General features: G+C 50.5%; 1 protein-coding gene across 2 annotated transcripts in view; it reads left to right on the top strand.

Moving 5' to 3' along the window:
- Positions 1-19,981, top strand: part of SNAPC4 (small nuclear RNA activating complex polypeptide 4) — a 204,252-nt gene that overhangs the window by 143,739 nt on the left and 40,532 nt on the right. For both annotated transcript variants that reach the window (XM_088479544.1, XM_088479543.1), the window contains exons 19-21: positions 1,058-1,128; positions 9,784-9,885; positions 14,484-14,511. In XM_088479544.1, coding sequence (XP_088335670.1) covers positions 1,058-1,128; positions 9,784-9,885; positions 14,484-14,511 — 201 coding nt within the window. The remainder of the gene's footprint in view (positions 1-1,057; positions 1,129-9,783; positions 9,886-14,483; positions 14,512-19,981) is intronic.

Here is a 19,981-nt window from a genome sequence, read left to right as displayed (position 1 = left end):
TAATGCCCATAGCAGTAGTGCCCCTTACACATAATGCCCACAGCAGTAGTGCCCCTTACACATAATGCCCACAGCAGTAGTGTCCCTTACACATAATGCCCACAGCAGTAGTGCCCCTTACACATAATGCCCATAGCAGTAGTGTCCCTTATACACAATGCCCACAGCAGTAGTGTCCCTTACACATAATGCCCACAGCAGTAGTGTCCCTTACACATAATGCCCACAGCAGTAGTGCCCCTTATGCAAATGCAATATCCATTGTAGTTGTACCCCTTATGCAGTGCCCTCAGTAGTGATAGTGCCCCTTATTCAGTGCCCCCAATAGTGGTGCCCCTTATGCAATGCCCCTAGTAGTGGTGTCCCTTATTCAGTGCCCCCAGTAGTGGTGCCCCTTATGCAGTGCCCACAGTGGTACTGTCCCTTATGCAGTGCCCACAGTGGTAGTGCCAACAGTGGTAGTGTCCCTTATGCAGTACCCCCAGTAGTGGTGTCCCTTATTCAGTGCCCTCAGTAGTGGTTCCCTTTATGTAGTGCCCCCAGGAGTGGTGCCCCTAGTAGTAAATTCTCCTATAGTAGTGCCCCCAGTAGTAGTGCCCCCAGTAGTTATGCACCCTATAGTGCCGCTTACACACAAAAGAAAAAAAACATTACCTTAGGCCCCGCTCCTCCGTGCCTCCGGTCCTCCTGGCTGCTCCGAGTCCACTGAACTATGGGAGAGACATCATGCCGTCTCTCCCATAGTGCCCGTGGGGGGAGCGAAGCACCCGCTGGTAACAAAATCTCAGTCGGCGCCTGGCAAATGGAGCCTCCGTGCGGTTCCGGGCTAAGGTGGGTTGGAGGGGGCGCAACTGGTTCAGTCTCCAAATAGAAGTGACGGAACACAGTTCCGCCCCGTTCCGGCCCACTTTAACCCCTGACTCCCCCTGTCTGTTGGTTTAGTGTCTCCTTGATGCTAATTGTGTTGTTTCCTCGCCCTTTGATTGGCTTTAGTATTATGGTTCATACTGAATAGCCGTATGTGTATGATAGAGTCTAATAAGTGTTTTATTTTCAGCTGATTTGGTGAGAAAAAGACTCCAATCTGTGTCTATAACCAGCACCCCAATGTTCACCCTGCTTATCCAGGTGAGTGTCTGTGGGGTCACTATAGCACATCTGCAGGGTGTCACTTCCTAAATCTTCATCTTGTTCACTATTGAGTTTGATTTCTATTTATGTTTATAGCTTATTTTGAAGTAAAGGTGTCTCTGTCACTGACCCTGCCTCAGCCAGTATGGGGGCTGGTGACTGATGGGCGATACTACTGCCACACATCCATAGTATAGGTGTCTCTGTCACTGACCCTGCCTCAGCCAGTAGGGGGCTGGTGACTGATGGGCGATACTACTGCCACACATCCATAGTATAGGTGTCTCTGTCACTGACCGTACCTCAGCCAGTATGGGGGCTGGTGACTGATGGGCGATACTACTGCCACACATCCATAGTATAGGTGTCTCTGTCACTGACCCTGCCTCAGCCAGTATGGGGGCTGGTGACTGATGGGCGATACTACTGCCACACATCCATAGTATAGGTGTCTCTGTCACTGACCCTGCCTCAGCCAGTATGGGGGCTGGTGACTGATGGGCGATACTACTGCCACACATCCATAGTATAGGTTTCTACTTCAGGGTCCATAGGGGGTCCACAGGGTTGACCTTGGGGTATAGCTGGATCTGGATCCATGGGCACCACGCAGTTAAAACTTTAGCTGCTCCCAGGATGCACTTGGGTCCGTCCTCCTCTATACCCCGCCCCCGGCCACAGCACCTCAGTTTGAGTTGGTGCCCGGCCGGAGTAGGGTCACCTGCGCAGGGCGGCTGCAGGAGCAGCCCCCAAAAGCTTTCTATTTAAAAAAAAAAAAAAAAAGAGCCTGTTAGATTTTTATTTTAAAACAGAGGCTCTAGTGTGGCAGCGACGGGCTGTCTATGCAGACGCCCACGCTGCCGCTCTCCTTCCCCGCTGGCGCCGTGACGCCAGTACTGCACTGGGGATCGCGGCGGGAGGCCAGAGTCCGTACTAGCCGGACTCTGGGTCCCTCCCTGGACTGCTGCCGGAGTCGCCGGGGACAAGGTAAGCCGCGAGTCGCCGATTAGCGGCGGCTCGCGGGTTTTGCCTGCAGATGCAGTCCTTTGCCCCCGGTCCTAGGGGACAGACCGGGGGCCGCTAGCGGTGGCGGCGGGCTCCCCCTCTGAGGAGGAATAACCCGTGGGACCACTAGACCACCAGGGATATATGGCAAGCGGGATGCCGGCAAGCCCTGGGGTTAATATGCTAGCCAGGGGAGGAAGCCTTCCCTGTCAGCGGCTCCTCCCCTCAGCTCAGCGCGCCTTTCAGCACGGAGTCTGGCGTCGCTGAGCTGCAGCTACTCGGCCACTCCTCCTCTGAGGTCTCCAGCGGCCATTTTCTCACAGTGGCAGCGCAGATCTTCAGGGAGCACGCGGACCGGTCCCCCTGTGTACCTCTCCCCTGATTAAGGACAGCGTACACAGCACTATAGCCCTCCCAGACACTGAATCTGGGCAGGTTGATTGTAGTGGAAAGGTGCAGTGAGTATATCTTCCTGCATGGTATGTGACTTTTGCTAGTGCTGCCTGTCTGTGCTTATTTTCTACTTACTGTCAGCTTATACCTATCCCTTTACTTCTCCTACAAGCCCTACAGGTGTGTGGGGGAGGGGCGTTTCTACTGACCTCACTTATATAGATCACGTATTTGTGAGGTCCGTCACATACAGTTGTGTGCTACTCAGTGCCATATTGTGGGCTGTTGTTCAGCACACCGGTGAGTGCGTTTTACTTCTACCCTGGTGCCAGATATATAATATATTCTGTCATGTCAGACGAGGAGGTTGAGCGCTCAGTGGCTCCGGTGTTGGCCTCCTGCGGACGCTGTTCTGCAGGAGTAGATAGGGAGGATTTGTCACAGGATGGCCTGTGTAGTCGATGCCAGGTGGCTCCTGGCCCATCCAGACCTTCTCTGGCGCAGGAACCACCGTGGGCGATGTTTTCTCAAGTGCTGGTGTCTATTGCGGACCGTCTGTCGGTCCCGACTGCTCTCCCTACTAGGTCGTTGTCCCAGCCGACCATCCCCCATTCCCCGGGTGTCCCGCAGTTATTGCGGAGTCCTCCTGGGTCTCAGTCGGTGGGTCCCTATGCGGGGTTGCCTATGTATATGCAGGCTTCCCCTGTGCCGCAGCAGCCTGTGGTACCTTTTCAGGCCCCTATGGTGACTCCTCCACCCTGGGTGGATGTGCTCTCCAACTCCGTGCAAAATTTGGCGGCCGCTTCCTCGGCTTTTCAGTCAATGTTGCAGACTGACATGCCTTCTAGGATTTCAAAACGCCCACTCATGACACGGGCTGCTCAGGTATCGGACTCAGAGGGTTCCTCAGATGATGGGGAGGTCCCTGATGACACTGACTCGGACGCCTCGGTCCAGGAAATGGATACCAAGTCGTCCATTAATGTGCGAGCACTAGTTAGGGCGGTGCGAGCTATTCTTCTTATAGAGGATGAGGCACCGCTTCCTAAGTCGAAGTTTCCTAGTTTCAAAAAAACTAAGGTGGCTTCTGCGGTGTTTCCCCTGTCGGATCAGTTGACGGATCATATGGCGGTAGCTTGGCAGGCGCCCAGTAAGAGATTCCTTCCTCAGAAGCGTTTGTCTTCTAATTACCCCTTCCCTGAGGCACATTGTAAAAAATGGGAAACTCCACCGGCGGTGGATTCCCATGTCACCCGTTTAACTCGGGGCGCCACCTTACCATTACCGTCGATATCCTCGTTGAATGATCCCACGGACAGGAAAGTTGAGACTTGCTTAAAGTCTATTTACTCCCTCTCCGGGGCGGTGGCCCGACCGTCCATGGCCATCTCCTGGGTGGCCAAGGCCATTGAGGGGTGGGCCAATGCATTGGAAGATACCTTCCCGGACGACGCTCCGGATGTCCAGCGGGCGTTGTTGGGACAAATGAGGGACGCTGCTTCTTACATTGGAGAAGCTTCTTTAGATGCTAGTCTGCTGACCTCGCGGGTATCGGCTGCAGCGGTGTCTGCCCGCCGATCCTTATGGTTGCGGTGCGGACTCTGATTCAAAGAAAGGTCTGGAGGCCTTACCTTTCAATGGGGAATTACTATTTGGTCCGGACTTGGACAAAATAGTGGACACCCTGGCTAAATCCAAGTCGGCCTTCCTCCCTTCGGCGGCACTGCCTGCTAAGGTTCGGAGTTCGGCTTTTCGTTCCTTTCGGGTTCAGGGTAAGGCGAAAGGTCAGTCCTTCCCGAGACAGTCTGCGAGTAAGACGGCCTCTAAACCCAAGAAGCAAGCCTGGAGTGCTCGGCGCCCTTCTTCCAAGCAGGAAGATAAACCTGCGGCCTGATGGGACGGGCCTCCCTCTGGGGGACCTCAGAGTGGGAGGCCGACTTCTTCTATTTGCCCAGTGCTGGCACAATACCACCACGGATGCCTGGGTTAGAGAAGTGGTCTCCCAGGGGTACGCCCTGTCTTTTCGGCACAGACCACCCCACCAGTTTTTCTGCACAAGTCCTTCTCAGGACAAGACCAAGGCGTTACAGGTTCAGGAGGCTATAGAGTCCTTGCTGAAAGCAGGGGTCATTGTTCCCGTTCCTCTATCACAACGAGGGACGGGGTATTATTCGTCTCTGTTTCTGGTGCAGAAACCCAATGGTTCTCATCGCCCTATCCTCAACTTGAAGTCTCTGAACAAATTCCTCAGAGTTCCCAAGTTCAGGATGGAAACGTTACGTTCCATCATTCTGGCGATGGAACCGGGGGATTACATGGTGTCCCTGGACATCCAGGACGCCTACCTCCATGTTCCGATAGCATCTTCACACCAGCGGTATCTGAGGTTCGCTATCCTTCAACACCACTATCAGTTCCGGGCGCTACCCTTTGGTCTCTCCACGGCACCGAGGGTGTTCACGAAGATTATGGCGGTCATGGCCGCACATCTTCGGAACCAGAATGTACGGCTGCTGCCGTACCTGGACGACCTCCTGTTGCTGGCGAGCTCCCCGGAGGTACTGCTTCAACATCTCCACCTGACGATCGCTTGCCTGCAAGCACACGGGTGGTTGATAAATTGGAAAAAGTCCTCCCTGATTCCATCACAGCGGATGGTTCATTTGGGAGCCCTGCTGGATTCGCGTCAGCAAAGGATCTTCCTGACTCCGGAGAAGGTCGCCTCCCTACAGCTGCGGATACGCAGTTGCCTGAGCCGTTGCCGCCTGTCGGTCCATTCGGCTATGAGAGTTCTGGGGTCCATGGTGTCGACATTCGACATGGTGGAATTTGCCCAGTTCCATTCCCGGCCCCTGCAGGGGCTGATTCTATCAGAATGGAACGGGTTACCTCACCGGATCCGCTCTCAGGTGCTGGTGTTGTCTCCGGACGTTCGGCTATCTTTGGCTTGGTGGCTTCAGACAGCTCATCTGGTCGAGGGGCGCCCATTTTGGATCCCGGACTGGGTCCTGCTCACGACGGATGCCAGTCTCCGGGGTTGGGGGGCAGTGACCGGCTCTTTGTCGCTTCAGGGTCGTTGGTCAGCGGAAGAAGCACTTCTCCCCATCAACATCCTGGAACTGCGGGCAGTATTCAGGGCCCTGCAGTCGTCCGGCCCCGCTCTTCACGGAAGGGCGGTACAGGTGCAGTCCGACAACGCCACCACGGTGGCGTATATCAATCACCAAGGCGGAACTCGCAGTCAGGCAGCGATGTCGGAGGTGTCTCGTATCCTGACTTGGGCGGAGGGTCACATTCCAGCGATCTCGGCGGTCTTCATCCCCGGAGTCCTCAATTGGGAGGCGGACTTCCTCAGCCGTCACGACGTGCATCCCGGGGAATGGTCGCTTCACCCAGAGGTGTTTCAGCTACTCGTGGACAGGTGGGGACTGCCGGAGCTGGACTTGATGGCCTCCCGTCACAATCACAAGTTGCCCGTTTACGGGTCAAGGACAAGAGACGCAGGTGCAAGTCTGGTGGACGCGCTGTCGGTGAAATGGACGTTTCACCTGGCGTATCTGTTTCCTTCGATATCCCTGCTTCCTCGGGTTCTGCGGAAATTCAAGCAGGACGGCGGCATGCTCGTGCTGGTAGCTCCGGCGTGGCCCAGACGTCCTTGGTACTCCGATCTCAGGAGCCTCTCCATCGACGCTCCGTACCTTCTTCCTCAGCGTCGGGACCTGTTGTCTCAGGGGCCCTGCCTTTACCCGGATCTGGGTCGGCTGTCTTTGACGGCGTGGCTCTTGAGACAGCCGTCTTGAGGTCTCGGGGCTTCTCCAGTTCGGTTATTGGTACCATGCTCAGGGCACGCAAGCCTGCTTCAGCACGGATTTATCACAGAGTGTGGCACACTTACTTTCAGTGGTGTGAGTCCAGACATTATGATCCTCAGGTGTTCCGAGTTTCTAGAATCTTGGAATTTCTTCAGTCAGGATTGGATCTCGGCTTACGCCTTGCATCTCTGAAGGTTCATGTGTCCGCCTTGTCCGTGTGGTTTCAACGGCGGATTGCAATACTACCAGACGTTCACACCTTTTTCCAAGGTGTTCTCAGGATCCAGCCTCCCTTTGTGCCTCCTGTGGCTCCTTGGGACTTGGCGGTGGTGCTACGGGTCCTGCAGGGTCCTCCGTTTGAGCCTCTTGAGGCGGTGGAGCTCAAGTGGCTGACATTTAAGACGGTTTTTCTCCTGGCAATTGCTTCGGCCAGGAGGGTGTCTGAATTGGGGGCGCTTTCCTGTCGCCCTCCTTTCCTGATTTTTCACCAGGACAGAGCGGTGCTCCGCACTCGTCCTGAGTTTTTGCCCAAAGTGGTCTCGAAGTTCCATATTAATCAGGAACTTGTTGTGCCAGCTTTTCAGTCCCCTGATCTTTCAGCTGGTGAGACTTCCTTAGATGTGGTCCGGGCGCTTAGAATTTATGTAGACCGGACGGCTTCGGTTAGGAAGTCTGATTCCTTGTTTATCCTCTTTGGTTTTCACAAGAGGGGTTGGCCTGCCAACAAACAAACGTTAGCCCGTTGGCTTCGTTCCGTTATTTGTGAGGCTTATGCACAGGAGGGCTTACCTGTGCCAGCCTCTGTTAAGGCTCATTCCACTCGTTCTGTGGGTCCCTCTTGGGCTGCTAGACGTGGCGCTTCTGCTGTTCAGCTGTGTAAGGCGGCCACTTGGTCTTCAATTCAAACGTTTTTGAGGTTCTATGCGTTTGACACCTTTGCCTCTCAGGATGCATCCTTTGGGCGCCGGGTACTCCTTTCAGCACAGGAGCGTCCCCGCCCTTAGTTGTACTGCTTTGGGACATCCCCAAGGTCAACCCTGTGGACCCCCTATGGACCCTGAAGTAGAAAACAAGAGATATGGTAAGAACTTACCTTTGTTATCTCTGTTTCTACGAAGTCCATAGGGTCCACAGGGCGCCCGCCCTGACGCACCTGGCTTCAAATGGGCTGTGTGGCTGGTCACCGGTTTTCCATCTCCCATTTCTGTGAGTATGGTTTCTTGTGTGTTCCAGTCTTCCTTCTCTCTGTTTAGTCTCCTCCTCCGGCCTTGGCTGCTTACCAACTGAGGTGCTGTGGCCGGGGGCGGGGTATAGAGGAGGACGGACCCAAGTGCATCCTGGGAGCAGCTAAAGCTTTAACTGCGTGGTGCCCATGGATCCAGATCCAGCTATACCCCAAGGTCAACCCTGTGGACCCTATGGACTTCGTAGAAACAGAGATAACAAAGGTAAGTTCTTACCATATCTCTTGTTGTCTCTGTCACTGACCCTGCCTCAGCCAGTATGGGGGCTGGTGACTGATGGGCGATACTACTGCCACACATCCATAGTATAGGTGTCTCTGTCACTGACCCTGCCTCAGCCAGTAGGGGGCTGGTGACTGATGGGCGATACTACTGCCACACATCCATAGTATAGGTGTCTCTGTCACTGACCCTGCCTCAGCCAGTAGGGGGCTGGTGACTGATGGGCGATACTACTGCCACACATCCATAGTATAGGGGTGTCTGTCACTGACCCTGCCTCAGCCAGTATGGGGGCTGGTGACTGATGGGCGTTACTACTGCCACACATCCATAGTATAGGTGTCTCTGTCACTGACCCTACCTCACCCAGTATGGGGCTGGTGACTGATGGGCGTTACTACTGCCACACATCCATAGTATAGGTGTCTCTGTCACTGACCGTACCTCAGCCAGTAGGGGGCTGGTGACTGATGGGTGGTACTACTGCCACACATCCATAGTATAGGTGTCTGTCACTGACCCTTCCTCAGCCAGTATGGGGGCTGGTGACTGATGGGTGGTACTACTGCCACACATCCATAGTATAGGTGTTTCTGTCACTGACCCTGCCTCAGCCAGTATGGGGGCTGGTGACTGATGGGTGGTACTACTGCCACACATCCATAGTATAGGTGTTTCTGTCACTGACCGAACCTCAGCCAGTATGGGGGCTGGTGACTGATGGGTGTTACTACTGCCACATATCCATTTTATAGGTGTCTCTGTCACTGGCCCTGCCTCAGCCAGGTTTGAATGTGACTCTGGTTAAGTGTTTAGCCTCTCTTATGGGCTTTAGACTGAAATCTGATTAGCTGTATAGGGGCTGATGGTATGTAGAGTGGAGGGCTTATGGCTCTATAGGGGCTGATGGGTTGTAGAGTGGAGGGCTTATGGCTCTTTAGGGCTGATGGGATGTAGAGTGGAGGGCTTATGGTTCTATAGGGTTGATGGGATGTAGAGTGGAGGGCTTATGGCTCTGTAGGGTTGATGGGATGTAGAGTGGAGGGCTTATGGCTCTATAGGGCTGATGGGATGGAGAGTGGAGGGCGTATGGCTCTATAGGGGCTGATGGAATGTAGAGTGGAGGGCTTATGGCTCTATAGGGGCTGATGGGATGTAGAGTGGAGGGCTTATGGCTCTATAGGGCTGATGGGATGTAAAGGTGAAGGGCTTATGGCTCTATAGCGGCTGATGGGATGGAGAGTGGAGGGCTTATTGCTCTATAGGGCTGATTGGATGTAGAGTGGAGGGCTTATGGCTCTATAGGGGCTGATGGGATGAAGAGTGGAGGGCTTATGGCTCTATAGGGGCTGATGGAATGTAGAGTGGAGGGCTTATGGCTCTATAGGGGCTGATGGGATGGAGAGTGGAGGGCTTATGGCTCTATAGGGGCTGATGGAATGTAGAGTGGAGGGCTTATGGCTCTATAGGGGCTGATGGGATGTAGAGTGGAGGGCTTATGGCTCTATAGGGCTGATGGGATGTAGAGTGGAGGGCTTATGGCTCTATAGGGGCTGATGGGATGGAGAGTGGAGGGCTTATAGCTCTATAGGGCTGATGGGATGTAGAGTGGAGGGCTTATGGCTCTATAGGGGCTGATGGAATGTAGAGTGGAGGGCTTATGGCTCTATATGGACTGATGGGATGTAGAGGTTGGCAGTGTCCCCCAGCTGAAGTATGGGAAACGACTTTAACATTGAGTAATACCCTGTCTCCTAACATGAAAGAGAAACTGCAGTAACTTGGCTGAGATGTATCAGGCCTTCTAAAGAGTGGAGAAGTTGCCCATAGCAACCAATCAGCTGCTAGCTGCCATTTTTAAGTACATTCTATAAAATGACAGTTATAAGCTGATTGGTTGCTCTTTAGAAGGCTTGCCACACCCTGCCGAAGTACAAATGTCAGCAATGCCGTAATGCACCTCTGTTCTGTGTCAGATGTTGCAGATAGATGCACAAGGCTGCCTGCAAATGATCCGACTGAGGAAGGTTAATGAGTCAGAGTTTCTTACATCCATCAGGAGCTGCACAATGAAAACGGTGAGTGGTACTGCGAACTCTGTAATCACATGTCTCCTCACAGCTGGTACCGTGTACATTGTGTATAACCGACATGATATGCCGACATAGTGCTGGTACCATGTACATTGTGTATATATGATATGATATGCCGTGTGATATTACCATTCTCTCTCTCCTGAGCCGTAGTGAAGGGTGCGGGAAGCCGTATTTAGCTGTGTATAACAGAAGAGAAATCCGTGTTCTGCACAGGAAGGGGGCCCCGTGTTCTGAGTATAGACAGCGCGCTGCAGCGGTCACCTGGATCATAGCAGGGTGTTATGTAGCCCCTGGTTCTACCTAATCCTAACGGCGGACTTGCTAGTTTCCAACCTAAGTGTAGCCCAGGGTGAGTAGGACATGCCAACGCTGTAACCCCCTCTTCCCAGATACTGCAGCATTGCAGGTAAGACTGAGTGGCAGCAACGTCCCCCGTACAGGTGCCCAGAGCATGCCAGCCAGCAGAAAGCACATGGAGCAGATCCTCAGCCAGGTGGAGGGCAGGACTAGTGATGGCCACGTTATCAGGGCAGTGTGTACAGTTCTGCGGCAGAACTGGCCTCTCTCCATTTTGGGACAATAGATGCGCCTCCTAGCTTTCTTCTCCGTGGGTCAGCTCTTACATTACCTGCTGTTGGTGGAATGGATTTATGCAGACTCATAGCTCTCCTGACCCAGTTGTTTATCTGTCCCTTATTGCGAGTGCTGCCATTTGCTGTGTACACCATTATTAGAGGAGGGCACCCAGTTATCATCACCTAACGGAGCTTACAACCATATAACAATTGTCTAACAGCTACTAATTGTATGGTGTGTAACCTATAACTAAGTGCGACTCTCAGCTGTACAGCATAATGCCCCAGGGCCAGGATGATCCTTCTCCATGCGTCTTCCCCCAGGTTCCACATTAACTCGGAACTGGTCTCACCGTCTTTCTGTCTCCATCAGCCATACACAAAGGAGCTGGAGTTACATGCTTCATGGCTTGTGGGTCCTTTCCAGGACTAAGGGTTCTATTGATGGAATTCCCAGTTGGTTCTCTGGTCGCCATAGGAAAGCATTTAGCACCTGGCCACAGTCCTCCTCCTGCTGGATACAGCTGGCCATTCTGCAGGCTTACTCAGTGCTGTTGGCTATCTGTGCATTTGGGTTTGACACACTGAGTCCACCATAGGCCGTGCACCACAAGGTTTGATGGGCCAGGTCTGTATTTCAGATGTCAGTGTAAAAGGAGAAGAGGGTATATTGAATGTTATTATATGTCTGTATACTTCATACACTGTTTTTATGTAGTTTCCTTACTCAGCAGCACATTTCTTACACTGCCTCCTAGGCTGCACCGGCTCCAGTCCTCCAGGGGGAGGCGGTGTTCTTCTCTGAGTGACAGCCGCTGGGCATTACAAGCCTAATCGTTCCTGTTGTGCCACCACCTGTGCAGCATGTGCAAACCCTTACAGAAGTAATGATGGCTACTAATATGTTACTGCCACCACCCTTACAGAAGTAATGATGGCTACTAATATGTTACTGCCACCACCCTTACAGAAGTAATGATGGCTACTAATATGTTACTGCCACCACCCTTACAGAAGTAATGATGGCTACTAATATGTTACTGCCACCACCCTTACAGAAGTAATGATGGCTACTAATATGTTACTGCCACCACCCTTACAGAAGTAATGATGGCTACTAATATGTTACTGCCACCACCCTTACAGAAGTAATGATGGCTACTAATATGTTACTGCCACCACCCTTACAGAAGTAATGATGGCTACTAATATGTTACTGCCACCACCCTTACAGAAGTAATGATGGCTACTAATATGTTACTGCCACCACCCTTACAGAAGTAATGATGGCTACTAATATATTACTGCCACCACCCTTACAGATGTAATGATGGCTACTAATATGTTACTGCCACCACCCTTACAGATGTAATGATGGCTACTAATATGTTACTGCCACCACCCTTACAGAAGTAATGATGGCTACTAATATGTTACTGCCACCACCCTTACAGAAGTAATGATGGCTACTAATATGTTACTGCCACCACCCTTACAGAAGTAATGATGGCTACTAATATGTTACTGCCACCACCCTTACAGATGTAATGATGGCTACTAATATGTTACTGCCACCACCCTTACAGAAGTAATGATGGCTACTAATATGTTACTGCCACCACCCTTACAGAAGTAATGATGGCTACTAATATATTACTGCCACCACCCTTACAGATGTAATGATGGCTACTAATATGTTACTGCCACCACCCTTACAGATGTAATGATGGCTACTAATATGTTACTGCCACCACCCTTACAGAAGTAATGATGGCTACTAATATGTTACTGCCACCACCCTTACAGAAGTAATGATGGCTACTAATATGTTACTGCCACCACCCTTACAGAAGTAATGATGGCTACTAATATGTTACTGCCACCACCCTTACAGATGAAATGATGGCTACTAATATGTTACTGCCACCACCCTTACAGAAGTAATGATGGCTACTAATATGTTACTGCCACCACCCTTACAGATGTAATGATGGCTACTAATATGTTACTGCCACCACCCTTACAGATGTAATGATGGCTACTAATATGTTACTGCCACCACCCTTACAGATGTAATGATGGCTACTAATATGTTACTGCCACCACCCTTACAGAAGTAATGATGGCTACTAATATGTTACTGCCACCACCCTTACAGATGTAATGATGGCTACTAATATGTTACTGCCACCACCCTTACAGAAGTAATGATGGCTACTAATATGTTACTGCCACCACCCTTACAGAAGTAATGATGGCTACTAATATGTTACTGCCACCACCCTTACAGAAGTAATGATGGCTACTAATATGTTACTGCCACCACCCTTACAGAAGTAATGATGGCTACTAATATGTTACTGCCACCACCCTTACAGAAGTAATGATGGCTACTAATATGTTACTGCCACCACCCTTACATATGTAATGATGGCTACTAATATGTTACTGCCACCACCCTTACAGAAGTAATGATGGCTACTAATATGTTACTGCCACCACCCTTACAGAAGTAATGATGGCTACTAATATGTTACTGCCACCACCCTTACAGAAGTAATGATGGCTACTAATATGTTACTGCCACCACCCTTACAGAAGTAATGATGGCTACTAATATGTTACTGCCACCACCCTTACAGAAGTAATGATGGCTACTAATATGTTACTGCCACCACCCTTACAGAAGTAATGATGGCTACTAATATGTTACTGCCACCACCCTTACATATGTAATGATGGCTACTAATATGTTACTGCCACCACCCTTACAGAAGTAATGATGGCTACTAATATGTTACTGCCACCACCCTTACAGAAGTAATGATGGCTACTAATATGTTACTGCCACCACCCTTACAGAAGTAATGATGGCTACTAATATGTTACTGCCACCACCCTTACAGAAGTAATGATGGCTACTAATATGTTACTGCCACCACCCTTACAGAAGTAATGATGGCTACTAATATGTTACTGCCACCACCCTTACAGAAGTAATGATGGCTACTAATATGTTACTGCCACCACCCTTACAGAAGTAATGATGGCTACTAATATGTTACTGCCACCACCCTTACAGAAGTAATGATGGCTACTAATATGTTACTGCCACCACCCTTACAGAAGTAATGATGGCTACTAATATGTTACTGCCACCACCCTTACAGAAGTAATGATGGCTACTAATATGTTACTGCCACCACCCTTACAGAAGTAATGATGGCTACTAATATGTTACTGCCACCACCCTTACAGAAGTAATGATGGCTACTAATATGTTACTGCCACCCATGTTGTTGTTTTTGTTTTTTGTGACGCTCGATTGCTCAGGATAGGATGATACATTGTAGTCCCACTGGTTCTGTAGTTACTGAATAAAGGTGGAATAAAACCCATGGTCACAATGCAGATGTGTGAAATGCATCCTTATATCATCATAACACATCTGTGATATAACTTTTTCCAGGTGCGAGAATTCTATATAAACCAGCTGCCTCCCATCTCACAGGGCATCTGGGCACCACTTGTAGCGCTGAGCAGACTATTGGGGACAATCTGTTATTGGCAGGGAAACCGTTAATAGTGATTAATTAAGAAGAACAAACCCTTTATGTGATGATGTGGTATACACTGACCAGGCAGTGTGTTAGTGGTGTATACGGGTGGTGGTGAGGACGGGCAGTGTACCTGGCTATTCCCTGCTTCAGCAGAGAGAGGTTTGTTCTTTTATTGTACATAGCTTTGTGTATTAGATGCAATTACAGTCTGAAATGTGTCATCAGAGCTTCAATAACAGCCACAGCCAATGTACCAGGTTATTGCACTGAATTAAAGGTATCATTTTAGATCTACCCATATAAGTAAGCACACGGTCACCTGCCGATGTATTGGATTTATCATACGTTCTATGGCTGCTGGAACCGTACAAGTTTTATCCTGATCTGTTTCATTCTCGGCCATTTCAGAAGAGTTTATTAACTGTTTCATTCTGCTTATTTCCAGGATCCCCTGTCACCAAAGAGCATTTTAGGTATGTGTTTATTATTATATATGAACTTTTACATAATACAAAGTGCTTATTATGCCTGATAAATTATGCAAATTATTTTATTAAATCACAATATGGAAATGCTATAAATATGCATATAAATGTGCTCAAGTTATAATAATTTTACTAATATGTAATATCGTCATTTCATTATTTCTACTGAACACTTCTGCATGATAAAGACTAATGTCTTCAGATTATAAAGTTGTCCTGTTCCCAGGAATGAATACAAACCGCACGTTACAGAACTGATTACGCTGATGGTTGCCTTGCGTACACTTTTGTATGTTGTTGTGTAAAAGCCTTTGTACGTCACAGATCTAATTAGTAACCTGTAATATGGATTGGTTGTAGTGCAATTGGTGCACGATCCATCCATGTAACATAGACCTAGATCGTTGGTGTAAATGGACAGTACAAAATCACACAGCAGCTGGAAAGTACGTATGGAAGAGACTCTCGGAATGATAAAACACATAGGTGATGGTTTTTCCATTTTGTTTTTTATTGACTTTTAAAATTACACCCAGAATAATAATACAATAAGCAAGGTAGCCGGGAGACCTAGTGAATGTACAGTGATAAAAGGATAACATACAGGGCATTCTGGAAAACATGCTAACAAACAGAAGTTGATAAATGTGACAGGTCTGATGAAGGCAAAACGCATTAAATAAAACACGCAGCTAGTGACTCAGTAATGTTCAGTAACTCTATCAGTATCTCTGCTAGGTAATATTAAACCCCGTACAGTATAATAGTGGAGAAGTGGGTGCCTGAACAACCAGGAGAATAACTTTAGAGAGGATCAGGACAATATCGCCGTACATCAGCACCTAACACCAAAGCAAATTGCCCTGATGTGAACTGGTCTATGGGAAACTGCCACGAAACCAGCAAATATCCAATCACTCAGAGAAAGTATCAAATCATCCACTAGCTATTATCTCCAAATCATCCACTAGCTATTATCTCCAAATCATCCACTAGCTATTATCTCCAAATCATCCACTAGCTATTATCTCCAAATCATCCACTAGCTATTATCTCCAAATCATCCACTAGCTATTATCTCCAAATCATCCACTAGCTATTATCTCCAAATCATACACTAGCTATTATCTCCAAATCATCCACTAGCTATTATCTCCAAATCATCCACTAGCTGTTATCTCCAAATCATACACTAGCAATTATCTCCAAATCATACACTAGCTATTATCTCCAAATCATACACTAGCTATTATCTCCAAATCATACACTAGCTATTATCTCCAAATCATACACTAGCTATTATCTCCAAATCATACACTAGCTATTATCTCCAAATCATCCACTAGCTATTATCTCCAAATCATCCACTAGCTATTATCTCCAAATCATCCACTAGCTATTATCTCCAAATCATCCACTAGCTATTATCTCCAAATCATCCACTAGCTATTATCTCCAAATCATCCACTAGCTATTATCTCCAAATCATCCACTAGCTATTATCTCCATATCATACACTAGCTATTATCTCCAAATCATACACTAGCTGTTATCTCCAAATCATACACTAGCTATTATCTCCATATCATCCACTAGCTATTATCTCCAAATCATCCACTAGCTATTATCTCCAAATCATCCACTAGCTATTATCTCCAAATCATCCACTAGCTATTATCTCCAAATCATACACTAGCTATTATCTCCAAATCATACTCTAGCTTTCTACTTCAGGGTCCATAGGGGTTGACCTTGGGGTATAGCTGGATCTGGATCCATGGGCACCACGCAGTTAAAGCTTTAGCTGCTCCCAGGATGCACTTGGGTCCGTCCTCCTCTATACCCCGCCCCCTGCCACAGCACCTCAGTTTGAGTTGGTGCCCGGCCGGAGTAGGGTCACCTGCGCAGGAGCAGCCCCCAAAAGCTTTCTATTTAAAAAAAAAAAAAAAAAAAAAGAGCCTGTTAGATTTTTATTTTAAAACAGAGGCTCTAGTGTGGCAGCGACGGGCTGTCTATGCAGACGCCCACGCTGCCGCTCTCCTTCCCCGCTGGCGCCGCGACGCCAGTACTGCACTGGGGATCGCGGCGGGAGGCCAGAGTCCGTACTAGCCGGACTCTGCGTCCCTCCCTGGACTGCTGCCGGAGTCGCCGGGGACAAGGTAAGCCGCGAGTCGCCGATTAGCGGCGGCTCGCGGGTTTTGCCTGCAGATGCAGTCCTTTGCCCCCGGTCCTAGGGGACAGACCGGGGGCCGCTAGCGGTGGCGGCGGGCTCCCCCTCTGAGGAGGAATAACCCGTGGGACCACTAGACCACCAGGGATATATGGCAAGCGGGATGCCGGCAAGCCCTGGGGTTAATATGCTAGCCAGGGGAGGAAGCCTTCCCTGTCAGCGGCTCCTCCCCTCAGCTCAGCGCGCCTTTCAGCACGGAGTCTGGCGTCGCTGAGCTGCAGCTACTCGGCCACTCCTCCTCTGAGGTCTCCAGCGGCCATTTTCTCACAGTGGCAGCGCAGATCTTCAGGGAGCACGCGGACCGGTCCCCCTGTGTATTTCTCCCCTGATTAAGGACAGCATACACAGCACTATAGCCCTCCCAGACACTGAATCTGGGCAGGTTGATTGTAGTGGAAAGGTGCAGTGAGTATATCTTCCTGCATGGTATGTGACTTTTGCTAGTGCTGCCTGTCTGTGCTTATTTTCTACTTACTGTCAGCTTATACCTATCCCTTTACTTCTCCTACAAGCCCTACAGGTGTGTGGGGGAGGGGCGTTTCTACTGACCTCACTTATATAGATCACGTATTTGTGAGGTCCGTCACATACAGTTGTGTGCTACTCAGTGCCATATTGTGGGCTGTTGTTCAGCACACCGGTGAGTGCGTTTTACTTCTACCCTGGTGCCAGATATATAATATATTCTGTCATGTCAGACGAGGAGGTTGAGCGCTCAGTGGCTCCGGTGTTGGCCTCCTGCGGACGCTGTTCTGCAGGAGTAGATAGGGAGGATTTGTCACAGGATGGCCTGTGTAGTCGATGCCAGGTGGCTCCTGGCCCATCCAGACCTTCTCTGGCGCAGGAACCACCGTGGGCGATGTTTTCTCAAGTGCTGGTGTCTATTGCGGACCGTCTGTCGGTCCCGACTGCTCTCCCTACTAGGTCGTTGTCCCCTACCCTTTGGTCTCTCCACGGCACCGAGGGTGTTCACGAAGATTATGGCGGTCATGGCCGCACATCTTCGGAACCAGAATGTACGGCTGCTGCCGTACCTGGACGACCTCCTGTTGCTGGCGAGCTCCCCGGAGGTACTGCTTCAACATCTCCACCTGACGATCGCTTGCCTGCAAGCACACGGGTGGTTGATAAATTGGAAAAAGTCCTCCCTGATTCCATCACAGCGGATGGTTCATTTGGGAGCCCTGCTGGATTCGCGTCAGCAAAGGATCTTCCTGACTCCGGAGAAGGTCGCCTCCCTACAGCTGCGGATACGCAGTTGCCTGAGCCGTTGCCGCCTGTCGGTCCATTCGGCTATGAGAGTTCTGGGGTCCATGGTGTCGACATTCGACATGGTGGAATTTGCCCAGTTCCATTCCCGGCCCCTGCAGGGGCTGATTCTATCAGAATGGAACGGGTTACCTCACCGGATCCGCTCTCAGGTGCTGGTGTTGTCTCCGGACGTTCGGCTATCTTTGGCTTGGTGGCTTCAGACAGCTCATCTTGTCGAGGGGCGCCCATTTTGGATCCCGGACTGGGTCCTGCTCACGACGGATGCCAGTCTCCGGGGTTGGGGGGCAGTGACCGGCTCTTTGTCGCTTCAGGGTCGTTGGTCAGCGGAAGAAGCACTTCTCCCCATCAACATCCTGGAACTGCGGGCAGTATTCAGGGCCCTGCAGTTGTCCGGCCCCGCTCTTCACGGAAGGGCGGTACAGGTGCAGTCCGACAACGCCACCACGGTGGCGTATATCAATCACCAAGGCGGAACTCGCAGTCAGGCAGCGATGTCGGAGGTGTCTCGTATCCTGACTTGGGCGGAGGGTCACATTCCAGCGATCTCGGCGGTCTTCATCCCCGGAGTCCTCAATTGGGAGGCGGACTTCCTCAGCCGTCACGACGTGCATCCCGGGGAATGGTCGCTTCACCCAGAGGTGTTTCAGCTACTCGTGGACAGGTGGGGACTGCCGGAGCTGGACTTGATGGCCTCCCGTCACAATCACAAGTTGCCCGTTTACGGGTCAAGGACAAGAGACGCAGGTGCAAGTCTGGTGGACGCGCTGTCGGTGAAATGGACGTTTCACCTGGCGTATCTGTTTCCTCCGATATCCCTGCTTCCTCGGGTTCTGCGGAAATTCAAGCAGGACGGCGGCATGCTCGTGCTGGTAGCTCCGGCGTGGCCCAGACGTCCTTGGTACTCCGATCTCAGGAGCCTCTCCATCGACGCTCCATACCTTCTTCCTCAGCGTCGGGACCTGTTGTCTCAGGGGCCCTGCCTTTACCCGGATCTGGGTCGGCTGTCTTTGACGGCGTGGCTCTTGAGACAACCGTCTTGAGGTCTCGGGGCTTCTCCAGTTCGGTTATTGGTACCATGCTCAGGGCACGCAAGCCTGCTTCAGCACGGATTTATCACAGAGTGTGGCACACTTACTTTCAGTGGTGTGAGTCCAGACATTATGATCCTCAGGTGTTCCGAGTTTCTAGGATCTTGGAATTTCTTCAGTCACGATTGGATCTCGGCTTACGCCTTGCATCTCTGAAGGTTCATGTGTCCGCCTTGTCCGTGTGGTTTCAACGGCGGATTGCAATACTACCAGACGTTCACACCTTTTTCCAAGGTGTTCTCAGGATCCAGCCTCCCTTTGTGCCTCCTGTGGCTCCTTGGGACTTGGCGGTGGTGCTACGGGTCCTGCAGGGTCCTCCGTTTGAGCCTCTTGAGGCGGTGGAGCTCAAGTGGCTGACATTTAAGACGGTTTTTCTCCTGGCAATTGCTTCGGCCAGGAGGGTGTCTGAATTGGGGGCGCTTTCCTGTCGCCCTCCTTTCCTGATTTTTCACCAGGACAGAGCGGTGCTCCGCACTCGTCCTGAGTTTTTGCCCAAAATGGTCTCGAAGTTCCATATTAATCAGGAACTTGTTGTGCCAGCTTTTCAGTCCCCTGATCTTTCAGCTGGTGAGACTTCCTTAGATGTGGTCCGGGCGCTTAGAATTTATGTAGACCGGACAGCTTCGGTTAGGAAGTCTGATTCCTTGTTTATCCTCTTTGGTTTTCACAAGAGGGGTTGGCCTGCCAACAAACAAACGTTAGCCCGTTGGCTTCGTTCCGTTATTTGTGAGGCTTATGCACAGGAGGGCTTACCTGTGCCAGCCTCTGTTAAGGCTCATTCCACTCGTTCTGTGGGTCCCTCTTGGGCTGCTAGACGTGGCGCTTCTGCTGTTCAGCTGTGTAAGGCGGCCACTTGGTCTTCAATTCA

Source organism: Taudactylus pleione, unplaced genomic scaffold (assembly GCF_031769625.1).
Source record: "Taudactylus pleione unplaced genomic scaffold, aTauple2 ptg000240l, whole genome shotgun sequence".
Lineage (NCBI taxonomy): Eukaryota > Metazoa > Chordata > Amphibia > Anura > Myobatrachidae > Taudactylus > Taudactylus pleione.
The sequence above is the reverse complement of the archived record's forward strand: the minus strand, read 5'-3'. Positions and strand labels throughout refer to the sequence as shown.